Source organism: Micromys minutus, assembly GCF_963924665.1.
Source record: "Micromys minutus genome assembly, chromosome: 31".
NCBI lineage: Eukaryota > Metazoa > Chordata > Mammalia > Rodentia > Muridae > Micromys > Micromys minutus.
The window spans coordinates 18,141,055-18,152,575 of record NC_137966.1 but is presented as its reverse complement, the minus strand read 5'-3'; the positions used below and the strand labels follow the sequence as shown (position 1 = coordinate 18,152,575).

Genomic DNA, 11,521 nt, shown 5'->3' with positions numbered 1-11,521 from the left:
CTACAGGAGCTCAATTCAAGCTGCCACCCGGATCGGTTGCCCTCAGGGCCAGGCTGGTCGTGGTCCTGGACCCAACCTCCACACACCTCAGAGAACGATGCGGCCATGCCACTCAGAAGCAGACATGAGCATCACAGGAATGGCTTTATTGTCTTCTTTTTTCCCTCAGTTTCACAGAGCTGAGCCAAAGTCCTCATGGGGAAAACAAAGCCATGTAGGGCACAGCCATTCTGAAACCAACCCACAGTTCATACACCAAGAAAAAAACCTAACTGAGAAATCAAACAACCATCCAAATGAGCATCTTACCCCCAGCTGGATCAGGTTTTGGGCTAAGGGAAGGAAAGACTGATCAAACATGGGTCATCTCTACTGAACAAAACCCATGAGCAGTCCAGATCTGTGTACCAAGTGGTTGCCTTGGAAGAATGGGCTCTAGCTGGGACTCCACCAGTCATGAACAGACTCACATAGGACAGTCTGAGCCCTGGGATGGGTGAGAACATCCTCAGTTTGAAAAGCTAGGCTCAGGCCCAGCCCACTGACCAACCTGAGAGGGTAGTTAGGTCCACGGTACTGCTTGGGACAGTAATGACGAACAGCTGCCTGCTTGTCCCTTGCAGTCAGAAGGGATGCAAAATTAAACACACTAGAAGGCACGCTTCTTGGGAATTCCAGGGCCTGTGGTCAGAGATAGCCAAGGGAGGGCAGGGACCTGCACAGGAACCACCTCAGGATGAGGCCGGGAGCAGCTTTTCTAGTGCCTTCTTCTGCTTCTCCGTGGCTGAGGCCAAGGCCTCAGCCAGCTTTTCCGAGGGCATCATGTTGAGTACCTTAAGGGCAAATAGGAGCTGATATTTGGCAGTGCTGACGAAGGCGTTGCTCAGAAAGTTAGGAAAGCCTCCTACTCGATCCTTCTGTGTGTACAGTGGGACTCGTACAAGGCCCAGGACCTGTGGGACAGAGTGAGTGCATGGGTGGGGCTGGGCTCTCCTGAGATGCCTGTCAGCCACCAGTTTGCCAAAGACACAGGGAGACCCAGGCAGGGTTTGGCCAGGCAAGGATGGTGGCAGTACAACCCTTTCTCGCCCAGGTTTCAAGGCCAATCCAATCCTATGGACTCCCCACCCTGTGGCAGCAACCCCTATGATTGCTGGTCTCACTCCATGCCCCTTAAACCAGAGATAATCCCAAATGCTACAACCCCAGTTTTTTTTTTTTTTTTTTTTTTTTTTTTTTTGTTTTTTGTTTTTTGTTTTTGGTCTGTTCTCAATTTCCCAGGCTGGCTCTGATCATCCCTTCCAGTGACCCCAAACCCTACTCCCAGGATTGACAATGGCAGGCCAACAAGGCAAATGTAAACAGCCCGTGACCCAGACCCCAAGTCCCTCTTTCCATCCAACATAGCCAGGAGGAGGTCCCTGAGGGGCACTTGTTACCCATCCGTGCCTTCTGTGGTGCCAGAGCCAAACCTCAGGAGTGGGAATGGGGGCGGGCCCTGGGCAGTAGTCCCACCTCCAGACCATGGTCCCGTGAGTGCACAGCGCTGATCTCCACGGCATGCAGCTGTTCCAGTGTCAGCTGCCGTGCGTACAGGTGTGCTACCACACGGTGCGGACCCTCAGTCAAGTGTGAACTCAGGTAATCAGCTTCGGTAAGGCGTAGGCCTCCCAGGCCCAGGCCCAGCACCCGGTTCAAGCCATCCTCCAGCGACCAGAAGCGCCTGTCCACGAAACCCCCGGGAAAGCCCAGCAGCCCATCGAAGCGCATCTGCATCTGCAAGGTAAGCCTGGTCAGGACGCGGGGTCCACTGGGCGTCCCAAGCCTATATCCGCCCTGCTTGCCCGCCCAGCTCACCAGCACTGAGAAACGCATGGGGATACGGCCGAAAAGCTGCCCGGGGTTGGCGGCGTACAGCATGGCATGGCATGAATGGCTCCAGCCGGGCCCCAAGCGCATTGCTTCCTCTCGACTGATCTGCTTCAGCTCCGGAACCGCCGTGGTCGACATCTTGATGTGCTTCAGGCCCACTGGCCAAACGAGCATGCGCGACCCCGCCCACGACACACAGGCCCAATCCACGTGCTTCCACGTGCATAAGCCCGCCCCCACCAGTCAAGAGAGTCTGGGGTTGATCCCAGCAAAGATTGGAGCCCTTGGTGGAGGCGGGGTAGGGGTGGGGTTATGTAGTTCGCCACTCTCCAAGTTGTCCAGGAGATCCCACCACCACCAGAAACTACAACTCCCAAGACACACAGCACAGAGGCCAGGTTGTCCAAGGGAGGTACACTGATCAAGATGTGTCAGTTTCTAGTCCTGAACATCCCTGAGAAGGTAGCTGGAGTTTCAATATTCACCTCATTCGTGAGGGAGCAGATATTTCCCCCGAGGCTCACTGCCCTGTGAGACCATGCCTTTAAAGACTTAAACATCTAAGTGACTCCAGCTCAAGTGACCTAAGCCTCATCATAGGCTTTGCCCTCCTCCAGCACATTGATTAGTGCTCAGTAAACATCACAAGAGCTGGGAGGGTATAAGAACTAGGACCACCTGTCTCCCTGGAGGCTGAGATCAATCATTCAGTGGAAGTGAGTCAAATTCCAAGTCCAGCTTCAGACAGAGCAAGCAACAAAACAATAGCAATAAACCAAATAAATAAAACGAAGGCAGCACCAAATCTGTCAGTTCTGCCAGAAACCACTCTAGTGTCTGTCACTACACCAAGAGCCACAGTGCTGCCTACGGTGTTGTGCCAGAACAAAGGCACACATAGAATATTGCTGCATGATTTTATTACTATAAATATACAGTAAAAATGAACCCAAAACTAGCCAATCAGAGTACATCAAATGATAGTACATGTGAATCTGAGAAAGGTAAGTGTGCAGTCTGCATCCCATCTTTCAAAGTACTGGCACCAGTACCATGGCCAGCGGCCAGGGTGTGGGCAGGTGAGAAGTGAGGGGTGGGCATGCACGTGCTGACATATGTGCACATATGTGCATTCAGCAAGAGAGAAACGGGTACGCAGACAGCTGTGCTTACAGGCTTACCAGAGACCAGGCCGGCCACTGCTAGGAAGGAGCAGGGGGAGAGCCAGAGCTCAAGCAGCCCTGAGCCTAAAGGGGTCTCCATGCATTGCTACAGGCTGTCACCTGGGTGAGTGGCAGGGCAGCTCTGCCCTGGGGCCACTCGTGGGCTACTTCTGCCTTAGAAAGAAAGTATCGCCGGGATCCGGCTCCTAGGTGGGCTCTGACAGTAAGAAAGTAGAGGGACAGGTAACTGGCAATGGGTCTGAGCTGCTGCCCTGCAAACACAAACATCTTCATCTTGGAGGTGTGTGAGGATGCGGGTGAAGCAGGACCTGTGAGGGTTACTGGACACTGACCACTGCAAACAACTGTGGTGTTAACACAGTCTGACTACCCTGGCCGTGTCCACAGCTACCAGAGGTCACTAGTAGGTAGCAGAGCAGAGCTGGAGGGAACCTGGAGACTCCGGGGAGGGTCACCCATGGTCAGAACATCTGTAAGGTGAAAGCAGCAGTGACAGCCTGTCTGCCTTGGGGTCACATGAGACAGGCAGACAGGCATTGTTTCCTTCATCAACCGTAACCAGGTTGCCCACCTTCTAGAACATTTGTGAAGGTGACACTTCACTCCATGGGTAGATTCTCTTCTGCTGGTTTGCTAAGTGCTCAAAGCATTAGCTTTGACAGTTGGGGAGAGTCCCTCTAGGGCTCATGGCCCATGGAGGCAGCTGCTGTCCTTCATCTTGTACCATTTACAAATATATTGACCATAAAAAAGGAGGGTGTGTGGAGGAACAACCCACTGTGCAATTTGATCAAGGTTCACTGTAGCCCCTCAAATCCCAGTGGCCACATGAGGCGTGCAGACAGGAGAGGCCAGGGTCTCACTGGGGTCCAGGGAAGCCTCCTGGCAACGTTTGGGATGCTGAGGGCTCTATGCTGCCCACTGAGCCATACTCTCAGAGAGGGGTCAGCTCAGTAGCTCCAGGCTCAGGACTAGAGCCACTCAGCAGAGGCCAAGGGGAGCTGGTGGTGCCAAGGCTGTGTGGCGTCTCCATGGAAGTGGACCATCCTGTAGGTGTGAGCAGAGGAAGGAGGGGTCATGATAGGCTGGCAGTCTTGTATCTGTTCATCTACCCAGAGTCTCAAGGGGGGCAGGACCACCTAACATCTTCTACCCCATAAACCAGGTACATACAAGCTGGCAGGAATAGTAGATGTGACCTCATAGAAAGCTAGGGAACCTTGAGTCCTAGACAATGAGTTACATCTGTCCTCCATACCTGGGACAGACCGCTCCTTGGTACTAGGCAGTAGAGCTGCATGCACAGGGTTTGTGGGCTGCTGACCACTGGGTCTCCTACCCTTGACTACACTTCCTAGACCTCAGCAATACAAGCCAAAAGCTTTACCACTGAGTTAGCTGGAGTTCAGCCAACTCCTGCACAAATAGGGACCAAGTGGGAACAAAGGAGCTGGTACTTGGGTGGCTTGGTCAAGAAGCTCCACTGGAGAAGCAGGCCTGAGCCGGTCTCTGCTCGGTCCCAGATGCCAGCTATGATGCTGCGTGGTGTCATCCCAGGGCAGAGTCTCGGAGACACAGACAACCCCAGGTCTACCCTCTGCTTTAGGGGCTATGGCTTCAGGAGAGGTGACCTATGATGCATCCCCCATCTGTGACCTATGTTCCGACCTAACGCAACACAGCTGCCCTTTCCTCCTACAGAAGCTACAGAGAGCAGTGTTGCTGTCTCAGGAGCACAACTCAAGGGGACAGGCCAGCTCTGAGAAACCGTGAACCTTACCAAAACCAAAGAAGCTGCACCAGGCCTGGGTCCCTAGCTCATGGGGGAGGGCTGCCGCCTAGAGGGCTCACCAACTAGGCACTTCCTAGACAGGCTGTGTGAACCTGGTTACAAAGGTGCCATGCTTCTGGGGAACCCTGACAGGAAAGGCTGCAATCCCCTCTGTAAGAACCTTAAGAAAGAAAAGGCCCTGCTTGTCAGCCTAGTTTTCACGGTGCTTCTGTAACTAGCAATCTGGGCTATCCTGTGGCCACGCATCTCTGCAACAGGGCACCAATCCCACTGGTCCCTAAGATCGTCTGTGTGTAGTGTGGCAGAAGGTTTCAGAGACAGGATGGACAGGTTCCCAGTGGCAATGATGGTCTCAAGACAGAAAAGCTAAGCAGTCCACAGGAGAGCTGCGTACCAGGAAAGGGGACAGAGACCACAGCAACAAGTGAAGGAGGCATGAAGAAGGCCCTTTGCCCAGGAATTGAGAGGCTTTGCTTTTTTGCTTTTTTTCTCCTCCTTTAAAACCAGAGACAGGGTTCCTCTGTGTAGCCCTGGCTATCCACTCTCTCTCTTTAGACCCTAATGTCCTAGAATTCAAGAGATCTCTGCTTCTGTCTCCTGAGTGCTGGGACTAAAGGCATTTGCCACCATGCCTGGCATTATATATTTTTTTAATGTTTTATTTTCATTTTAAGTATGACTGGTTTGCCTGCATGTATCTCTGTGCAGAAGTTGCATGTCAGGTGCCCACAAAGGCCAGAAGAGGGCGTTCAATCCTTTGGAACTGAAGTTACAGAGCGTTGTCAGCTGCCATGTGGGTGCTGGGAATCAAAGCAGGGTCTTCTGGGGAGAAGCCAGTGCTCTTAACCACTGACCCTCTCTCCAGCCTCCTGGGACACAAGAGACCTGGAAGGACATATGTGTCCCACACACTGGAACATTGATGGGAGCAGGTGATCTAGAGCCTCCCATGACTGGTGCAGACCTGAACTACTGCTTAAAGCCACAACCACAGCTAGGGCAGGAGGAATGTATATTAAAAGTCTGCTTGGGCTACAGAGCAAGTTCAAGGCCAGCCTAGGGGACTTAGTAAAATAAGACCCTGTCTCAAAAAGTTAAGAGAGACGGGGCTATAGTTCAATGGTAGAGTGCCTACCTAGGTTCAAACCCCAGTGCTAAATTTTGTTTTTTTAAAACCATAAAGATTACTGTGTAGTAGGATGTTGTTACACATGTTCCACGGGCTTCCTGACTCTTCAACTCCTTCCTCCTACCAGGGACGGTAACTCCAGAGCCTGAGTTAAGTCACTGCTCAAAGGACCCTACATTATCACTTCAGAAGAGCCTGGATGGACAACTGTCCAGGTAGGACACACTCTGGCTCCGAAGTCAGGAACCCCAGGAGGCCACCTTTTAGACACAAAGGTGCAGCAACCGTCAGTGGCTCTGGACTCAGGGGTTAAGCTCTTCTCTGCAGATACACCCAGCCAAGCCACCAGAAGTGTGCAGGAAAGGTCACGTACCAGCTTACTCCTCTATACCAACAGAGCACGACTCAGGACCCAGGGCTGTGCAGAGAGGAGGGAGAGATAGACGGAGCTCAGTTAGCAGAAAGGCATGAACCTTAGGGTCAGGGGTGGGAACTATCTAGAAACAGACTATCCATATGTCACCTGATGCAACAAGAACCACCAGGATAGACCTGAAACAACTTTCTAAGTAAGAGAGACATGGGTATGTGTGGTGACAGGCACAGCTCCTCCTGAGGCTACTGAACCATGGAGAGGACCCAGCAGAGCCCTCTCTGTTTCATGGATTCCTCCAGCCTTGTTCTTTCCATCTGCAGGGGACCTGGATTCAGTGAACTTAGCTGCATCCAGAGGATGATAGTGCAACAGTCAGAAAGTAAAGACACCAGCTACATGTGTGTTCCTTACAAAGATAAAAGATATAGAAAAGCAGCAGAAGATAGAGTGCCACTGTGTGAGTGAGAAACACATGCACGTACAACTGCCCCATACCCTCCCCCACCCAGAGGTGCTCCAACAGGATGTGCAGAGGTCATGGATTAAGCCTCTATAATGAATGGTTCTCAGAGTGGAGCTCAGATATAGAAGCAGTTCCTGTGCAGAGCTGGCCAAGGCTAGCTCTTCTGCAACTGTGCACGCAGACCCTGCCTCTCCTATAGCTTTTACAGCTGAGTACCTCCCACTTTCTTAGTGGACCTTAACAAGGCCTAACAGCCTTATGTACAGCCGTTTCTGTGGCTAATCCTAAGGTACTGTAGGCTACAGCACATTAAATACTCTATGCTGGACAGTGAAGGTGCCTCGGGGCCATCTGCAGGAACAAAGCTCATACTGGGGACTCAAGAGGCACAGGGACCTCTCCTGACTCCCTGCTTAGCCAAATTAACAATAACAATAGATAGCTGAGGTGTTCCCAAGAACATACTAGAATTGTGTTCTTCTAGAATGTGCTGGTTCCAAACACACTTCACCCATAGGTTTGTTTTGGATAGGCCATGGTAATCTCTAAAACAACCATAGCTGCTCTCCCACACTTGGTGACCTGATGACCTGTGTCCTGGACAGTCTCTATGGGTCACTTCACATCCAGAAGACAGGGGCACATGGAGGTCCTTTCTGCCAAAGGATGTCACAATCCACCAATATCAAGCAGCCCTGAAAAAGTGAGCAAGACGGGCTTCTGGGCCAAGCAGAGGCAAAGGAGTTTCCTTGCTATGTGGGAGCAGCCCAGCTCCTTATGTAGCTACGTTTAGGAAGGTGTCGCTACTTACAAGTTGTAATGGCTGTTTATCCAAATTCCCAAATACCAGAGCTGTTAAGTCTGAGAGGTCTACTTCTACCCCAGATTTGGAGCCCCTAGTGTGAAGCTGAGGACTTCATCCCAGCAGAACAGAGAAGGAACTAAGCAACAGCCTGTGCCATAACCTTCGGAAAAGATGGCAAGCTCCTGGCTCACTGCCAGTGGCCCAACCGGTGCACCCTACACTTAGCCCTCTGGCCTGACTGGAAAGGTGCTGCTGTACCTAGAGAGATGTCAGCCCCAGGCAAACATCTCTCTGGCATGAGCCATAGAGAAAGAATGCAATCTCAGCAGAACCAGACTGGCTTCCTGGGCCCCTGGAGGGAGCAGCCAGAAAACAGACTCTGTCCTTTGCAAACAGCTTGTCCTGCCTTCCTCAGGAAAAGTTCACTTAGGACAGAACAGAACCCTAGGGCTAGCAGGAAGCCAGCAGGCAGACAGGCAGGGCCTGAGCCCTGCTGTGGGGATTAGCAGAGCAGAGCCACTGAGGACCGGAGCTCTGAAAGGGCCAACAGGTCTCTGAGATTCCCCCTTTCCTCCTGTCCCCTCAGAGACACAAGACCTGGTGCTGTTACCTGGTAAGTAGATGTCAGCAGGAGGGACTGGCTGGCTGCAACCATGATGCTGGGGACTGCCATCCTGCAGGACATCATCAATAGAGGGCACTCGGCTCCCTGCAGCATGTAGAGGAGTGAAATCAGGACACACAAGTAGGGAGAGGTTCTTGTGGTCCTCTGACTCCATACACTCCAGAGATCACAATGGTAGGCATATGCATAAGGTGAGAAGTTTTGTTTGTTTCAAAACCAGTCTTGGTTGGTGCCAGGTGGGAGCTGTCTTTTGCTTTTCCTTGCAGCCAAACAGTCAGAAATGGCACCATTACCCCAACGAGAAGTGAGCAGCCCTGAGGACCATCCCTAGTTCTGCCTCACACAAGTCCTTAACTTGAACCTGCATTCCTAATCCCTATAGACTTTTCTGCCTAGGTAAAGAGCCCGCATACTGGGAGGAGCTCAGACCCTAGGTGGGAAGCTGAGGCCCTGCCTGAGGCAGAGGACAGAAATACAAGGCCAGGCTAGAAAGGCTGAAGTGACCACATTGCTCTTAGAGGGTGCCATCTCACACCCATGGCCTCAGCCTCCTGCAGGTGGGCATCATATGAGGGGACCGACCTCTCAGTAGGATGTAGGATACAACAGAGAAGCTACAGCTTCATGGGGGTTGTGGGGCATATCATCATTCCATGGGCCCCACTGCTAGTTAGAACCATGTCACGTGGCCTTGAGCCTGTCCTGGATGCCAGCCCTGAATCTTTTCTGTCCAGTAGTAACATGGCAAGGACTAAGCAGAGGCAAGCTTGAGGGGGCTCCTTATCACCCAGCAAGGATGCAAGGATTGGAAACCCAAGCCTCCTAGGATACCCATCAAGCCCTCCCGCATAGGGAGGTAAGGAGCTATCAGCTGTCCTCAATTCATCAGGAAGACATAGCCAGGAAATCCCAAAAACATTACTACAAATGAGTCCCACACATGAGCAGACCTTCCAGGACACACATGCTGTGCTGGCCAGTGTCACAATGCCCTTACCATCTCTGCACGCTGACTGTCTAGGTTCCTGAAAGCAAGAGCAGGGTAGGGGTGAGGGATGTAAATAGCTAGGACCCAAAGCTTGCTAAGAGCTCAGGGATAGACCTGGGAGAAGTGGCTCACCTTGCTTTAGGGATGGTTCATCCACCTCCTCTGTTCCGAAACTCTAGAAGACAAAAAGGAAAGGCCTCTGGTGCAAACATCCTCAGGTCAAAGGGGCCGAATCCCTGAGACTAAACTGAGGGCAGTGGGCAGCAGATGCCGAAGGGACGCAAAGATGTCACTGGAAGGTGGGCTTCACATGTGGGCTTGCCTATAAGCTTCAAAGTGACTCCACCACAAGGCACCCCACCCTGTCACCCTGTCAGGGACACTGACTTGTCTGCTGTTGATTGGTGTGGCACTGCCTAGAGGGCTGGGGAGAGGTCAGGATTAGTGAGGGAAGCCTGGGGAAGGCTGGCCATGGCCTCGAGAGAAGCAAGCCTTACCTCAGGGGAGCTGCTCTCCCGCAGAACTAGATCCACACCGCTTGGTGGGAGAGGAGCATCCGAGTCTTCCGAGAGCTTCTCCTCATCCTCCTCATGAATTGGGGATGATGGAGACCGCAGGGTGCTGGGGAGAGGAAAGAAGCAGGGCTGTAGGCCAGCTGTATGGGGAATGCAATCCTACAAAAAGCCACAGGGGCCAGCAGCCTTTGTATGCACACCTGGAGGCAGGTAAAAGAGGCCTCTGGGGGAAAGGTGACATCTCTGCAAAGATTCAAAAAGTGAACCTGCTTGACAGACGCTGCCTAGGGAGAGGTGTACTTTAGCACAGACCTGACAACTAGAAAGCAGGGCCTGCCCAACAATCTGCTGCCCTACAAGGTCACCAGCACAGGCCTGACAGCCTGATACTACAAGAAGAGACATACTGAGCCCCAGGCAAACATCAGAGGGGACTGTGTCTCTGGAGTTGTTCTGCCACGCACACAGGGGCCTGGGAAACTTGCAGAAGACAGACTTTTCTTATCCTTTTCTCCTTGCAGATATCAGCATAGTGAGGATGGCCAGCCACCCCATGCTATTCTCCAACGGAGCAAGACTGACTCTTGGGCAGCCTCTTGTGATGCTGAGGATAGAGCTGGAACTCCGTGGTAGCGCCCTGGCCTGCCATGTACATGACCCTCCGGAAACACACAGATATACAAAACCCATCTCTGATAGGAGATTAATTAATATTGAGGACACATAGAACCTCAAAAAAAAAAGTACTCCAGACAGCAAGTCATCCAATCAATAAATGAATTCAAGGCAGTTTACGGAAGAACCAAATCAAATAAATTAGTTGATGTCATTTGCTGGAAAATTGATGGAACTAGAGATTATGTTTTAAAAAAAAAGCCAGACTATGATGCCCTCATATGCTACAGAATCCAGATTTTAAAAAGTATAAATTTAATAAGTATATTAACATGTAGGGCACGAAAGCGGAATAAGACTGTGTAGTGAGAAGTGGCCAAAGGAGGCAGCGACCATATAGGTGATGAAGGTGTGTAAAAATGAGACTAGGGAGAGGAGTCAGTATGGGGTATGTGGGACATGTTCGGGCACAGTAATGCTACAGATGTGTGAAATGCCACAGTGAGTGAAAGTGTGAGATCACCACTGTTTTGTATGCTAACTAAAAATAAGATTAACAGAAAAAAAGGACAACCTAGCAAAAATACCCATTTACATTCTCGTGCTACTATAAAGCAATCGGTACAACTTGCTGAGAGCCGTGTGTCACCCAGTACAGTTAGACAGTGGGAAGAGTCGCTGTTCGAAGCCTGGAAAGGGAGCGTACATCTGGCTCAGCCGACACAGGTAACAGTAGCAGAAGGTGTGCTGCCTGGTACTGTCAACCCGATACAAACTCAAGTCAGCTGAGTCGAGCTTAAGCCTGTCCCAGCAGTTTTCTTAGTTATTGAATGATTCGTGGGGGAGGGCCCAGCCCACTGCAGTGGGGCCATCCCTGGGCTGGTGCTCCTAGGGTCTATAAGAAAGCAGGTTAAGAGCTGGAGAGATGGCTCAGCGGTTAAGAGCACTGGCTGCTGCTCTTCCAGAGGTCCTGAGCTCAATTCCCAGCACCCACATGGTGGCTCACAACCATCTGTAATGGATCTGATGCCCTCTTCTGGTGTGTCTGAAGACAGCTACAGTGTACTCACATGCTTAAAATAATAAACAAATAAATAAATGAATGAATAAATAAATAAAATGATGTTTTTAAACAAAGAAAGAAAGCAGGCTGAACA

At 51.4% G+C, this 11,521-nt stretch overlaps 2 protein-coding genes across 10 annotated transcripts in view; both read right to left on the bottom strand.

Moving 5' to 3' along the window:
- Nucleotides 1-132: 132 nt before the first annotated feature.
- On the bottom strand, nucleotides 133-2,637 carry NUDT16L1 (nudix hydrolase 16 like 1). 2 transcript variants are annotated; one of them, XM_080942444.1, is made up of 3 exons: nucleotides 1,858-2,637; nucleotides 1,516-1,776; nucleotides 133-953 (listed from the first exon to the last, which is right to left on the bottom strand). In XM_080942444.1, the coding sequence occupies exons 1-3, from the start codon at nucleotides 2,044-2,046 to the stop codon at nucleotides 732-734; spliced, it is 672 nt and encodes a 223-aa protein (XP_080798570.1). In that variant the 5' UTR covers nucleotides 2,047-2,637; the 3' UTR covers nucleotides 133-731. The 2 variants fall into 2 exon arrangements, with proteins under 2 accessions (XP_080798570.1, XP_080798571.1); XM_080942445.1 differs by lacking the exon at nucleotides 1,516-1,776.
- Nucleotides 2,638-2,775: 138 nt separating this feature from the next.
- The window catches only part of MGRN1 (mahogunin ring finger 1), a 43,635-nt gene continuing 34,889 nt past the window's right edge, over nucleotides 2,776-11,521 (bottom strand). For 4 of the 8 annotated variants that reach the window (XM_080942422.1, XM_080942424.1, XM_080942423.1 and 1 more), the window contains 5 exons: nucleotides 9,732-9,855; nucleotides 9,367-9,409; nucleotides 8,232-8,330; nucleotides 6,351-6,395; nucleotides 2,776-4,103 (listed from right to left, as the gene is read on the bottom strand). In XM_080942422.1, the coding sequence (XP_080798548.1) occupies nucleotides 6,355-6,395; nucleotides 8,232-8,330; nucleotides 9,367-9,409; nucleotides 9,732-9,855 (307 nt within the window). In that variant the 3' untranslated portion in view covers nucleotides 2,776-4,103; nucleotides 6,351-6,354. The remainder of the gene's footprint in view (nucleotides 4,104-6,350; nucleotides 6,396-8,231; nucleotides 8,331-9,366; nucleotides 9,410-9,731; nucleotides 9,856-11,521) is intronic. The other 4 variants (XM_080942418.1, XM_080942420.1, XM_080942419.1 and 1 more) reach the window with 1 other exon arrangement.

Bases quoted from the DNA above. Each gene is read 5' to 3' on its own strand.
- NUDT16L1 (XM_080942444.1), bottom strand. From the start codon at position 2,046: ATGCTCGTTTGGCCAGTGGGCCTGAAGCACATCAAGATGTCGACCACG. The intron at 1,777-1,857 runs GTGAGCTGGGCG...CTTACCTTGCAG, and splicing joins CCATGCGTTTCTCAGTGCTG to ATGCAGATGCGCTTCGATGG. The intron at 954-1,515 runs GTGGGACTACTG...TCTGTCCCACAG, and splicing joins CACGGGACCATGGTCTGGAG to GTCCTGGGCCTTGTACGAGT.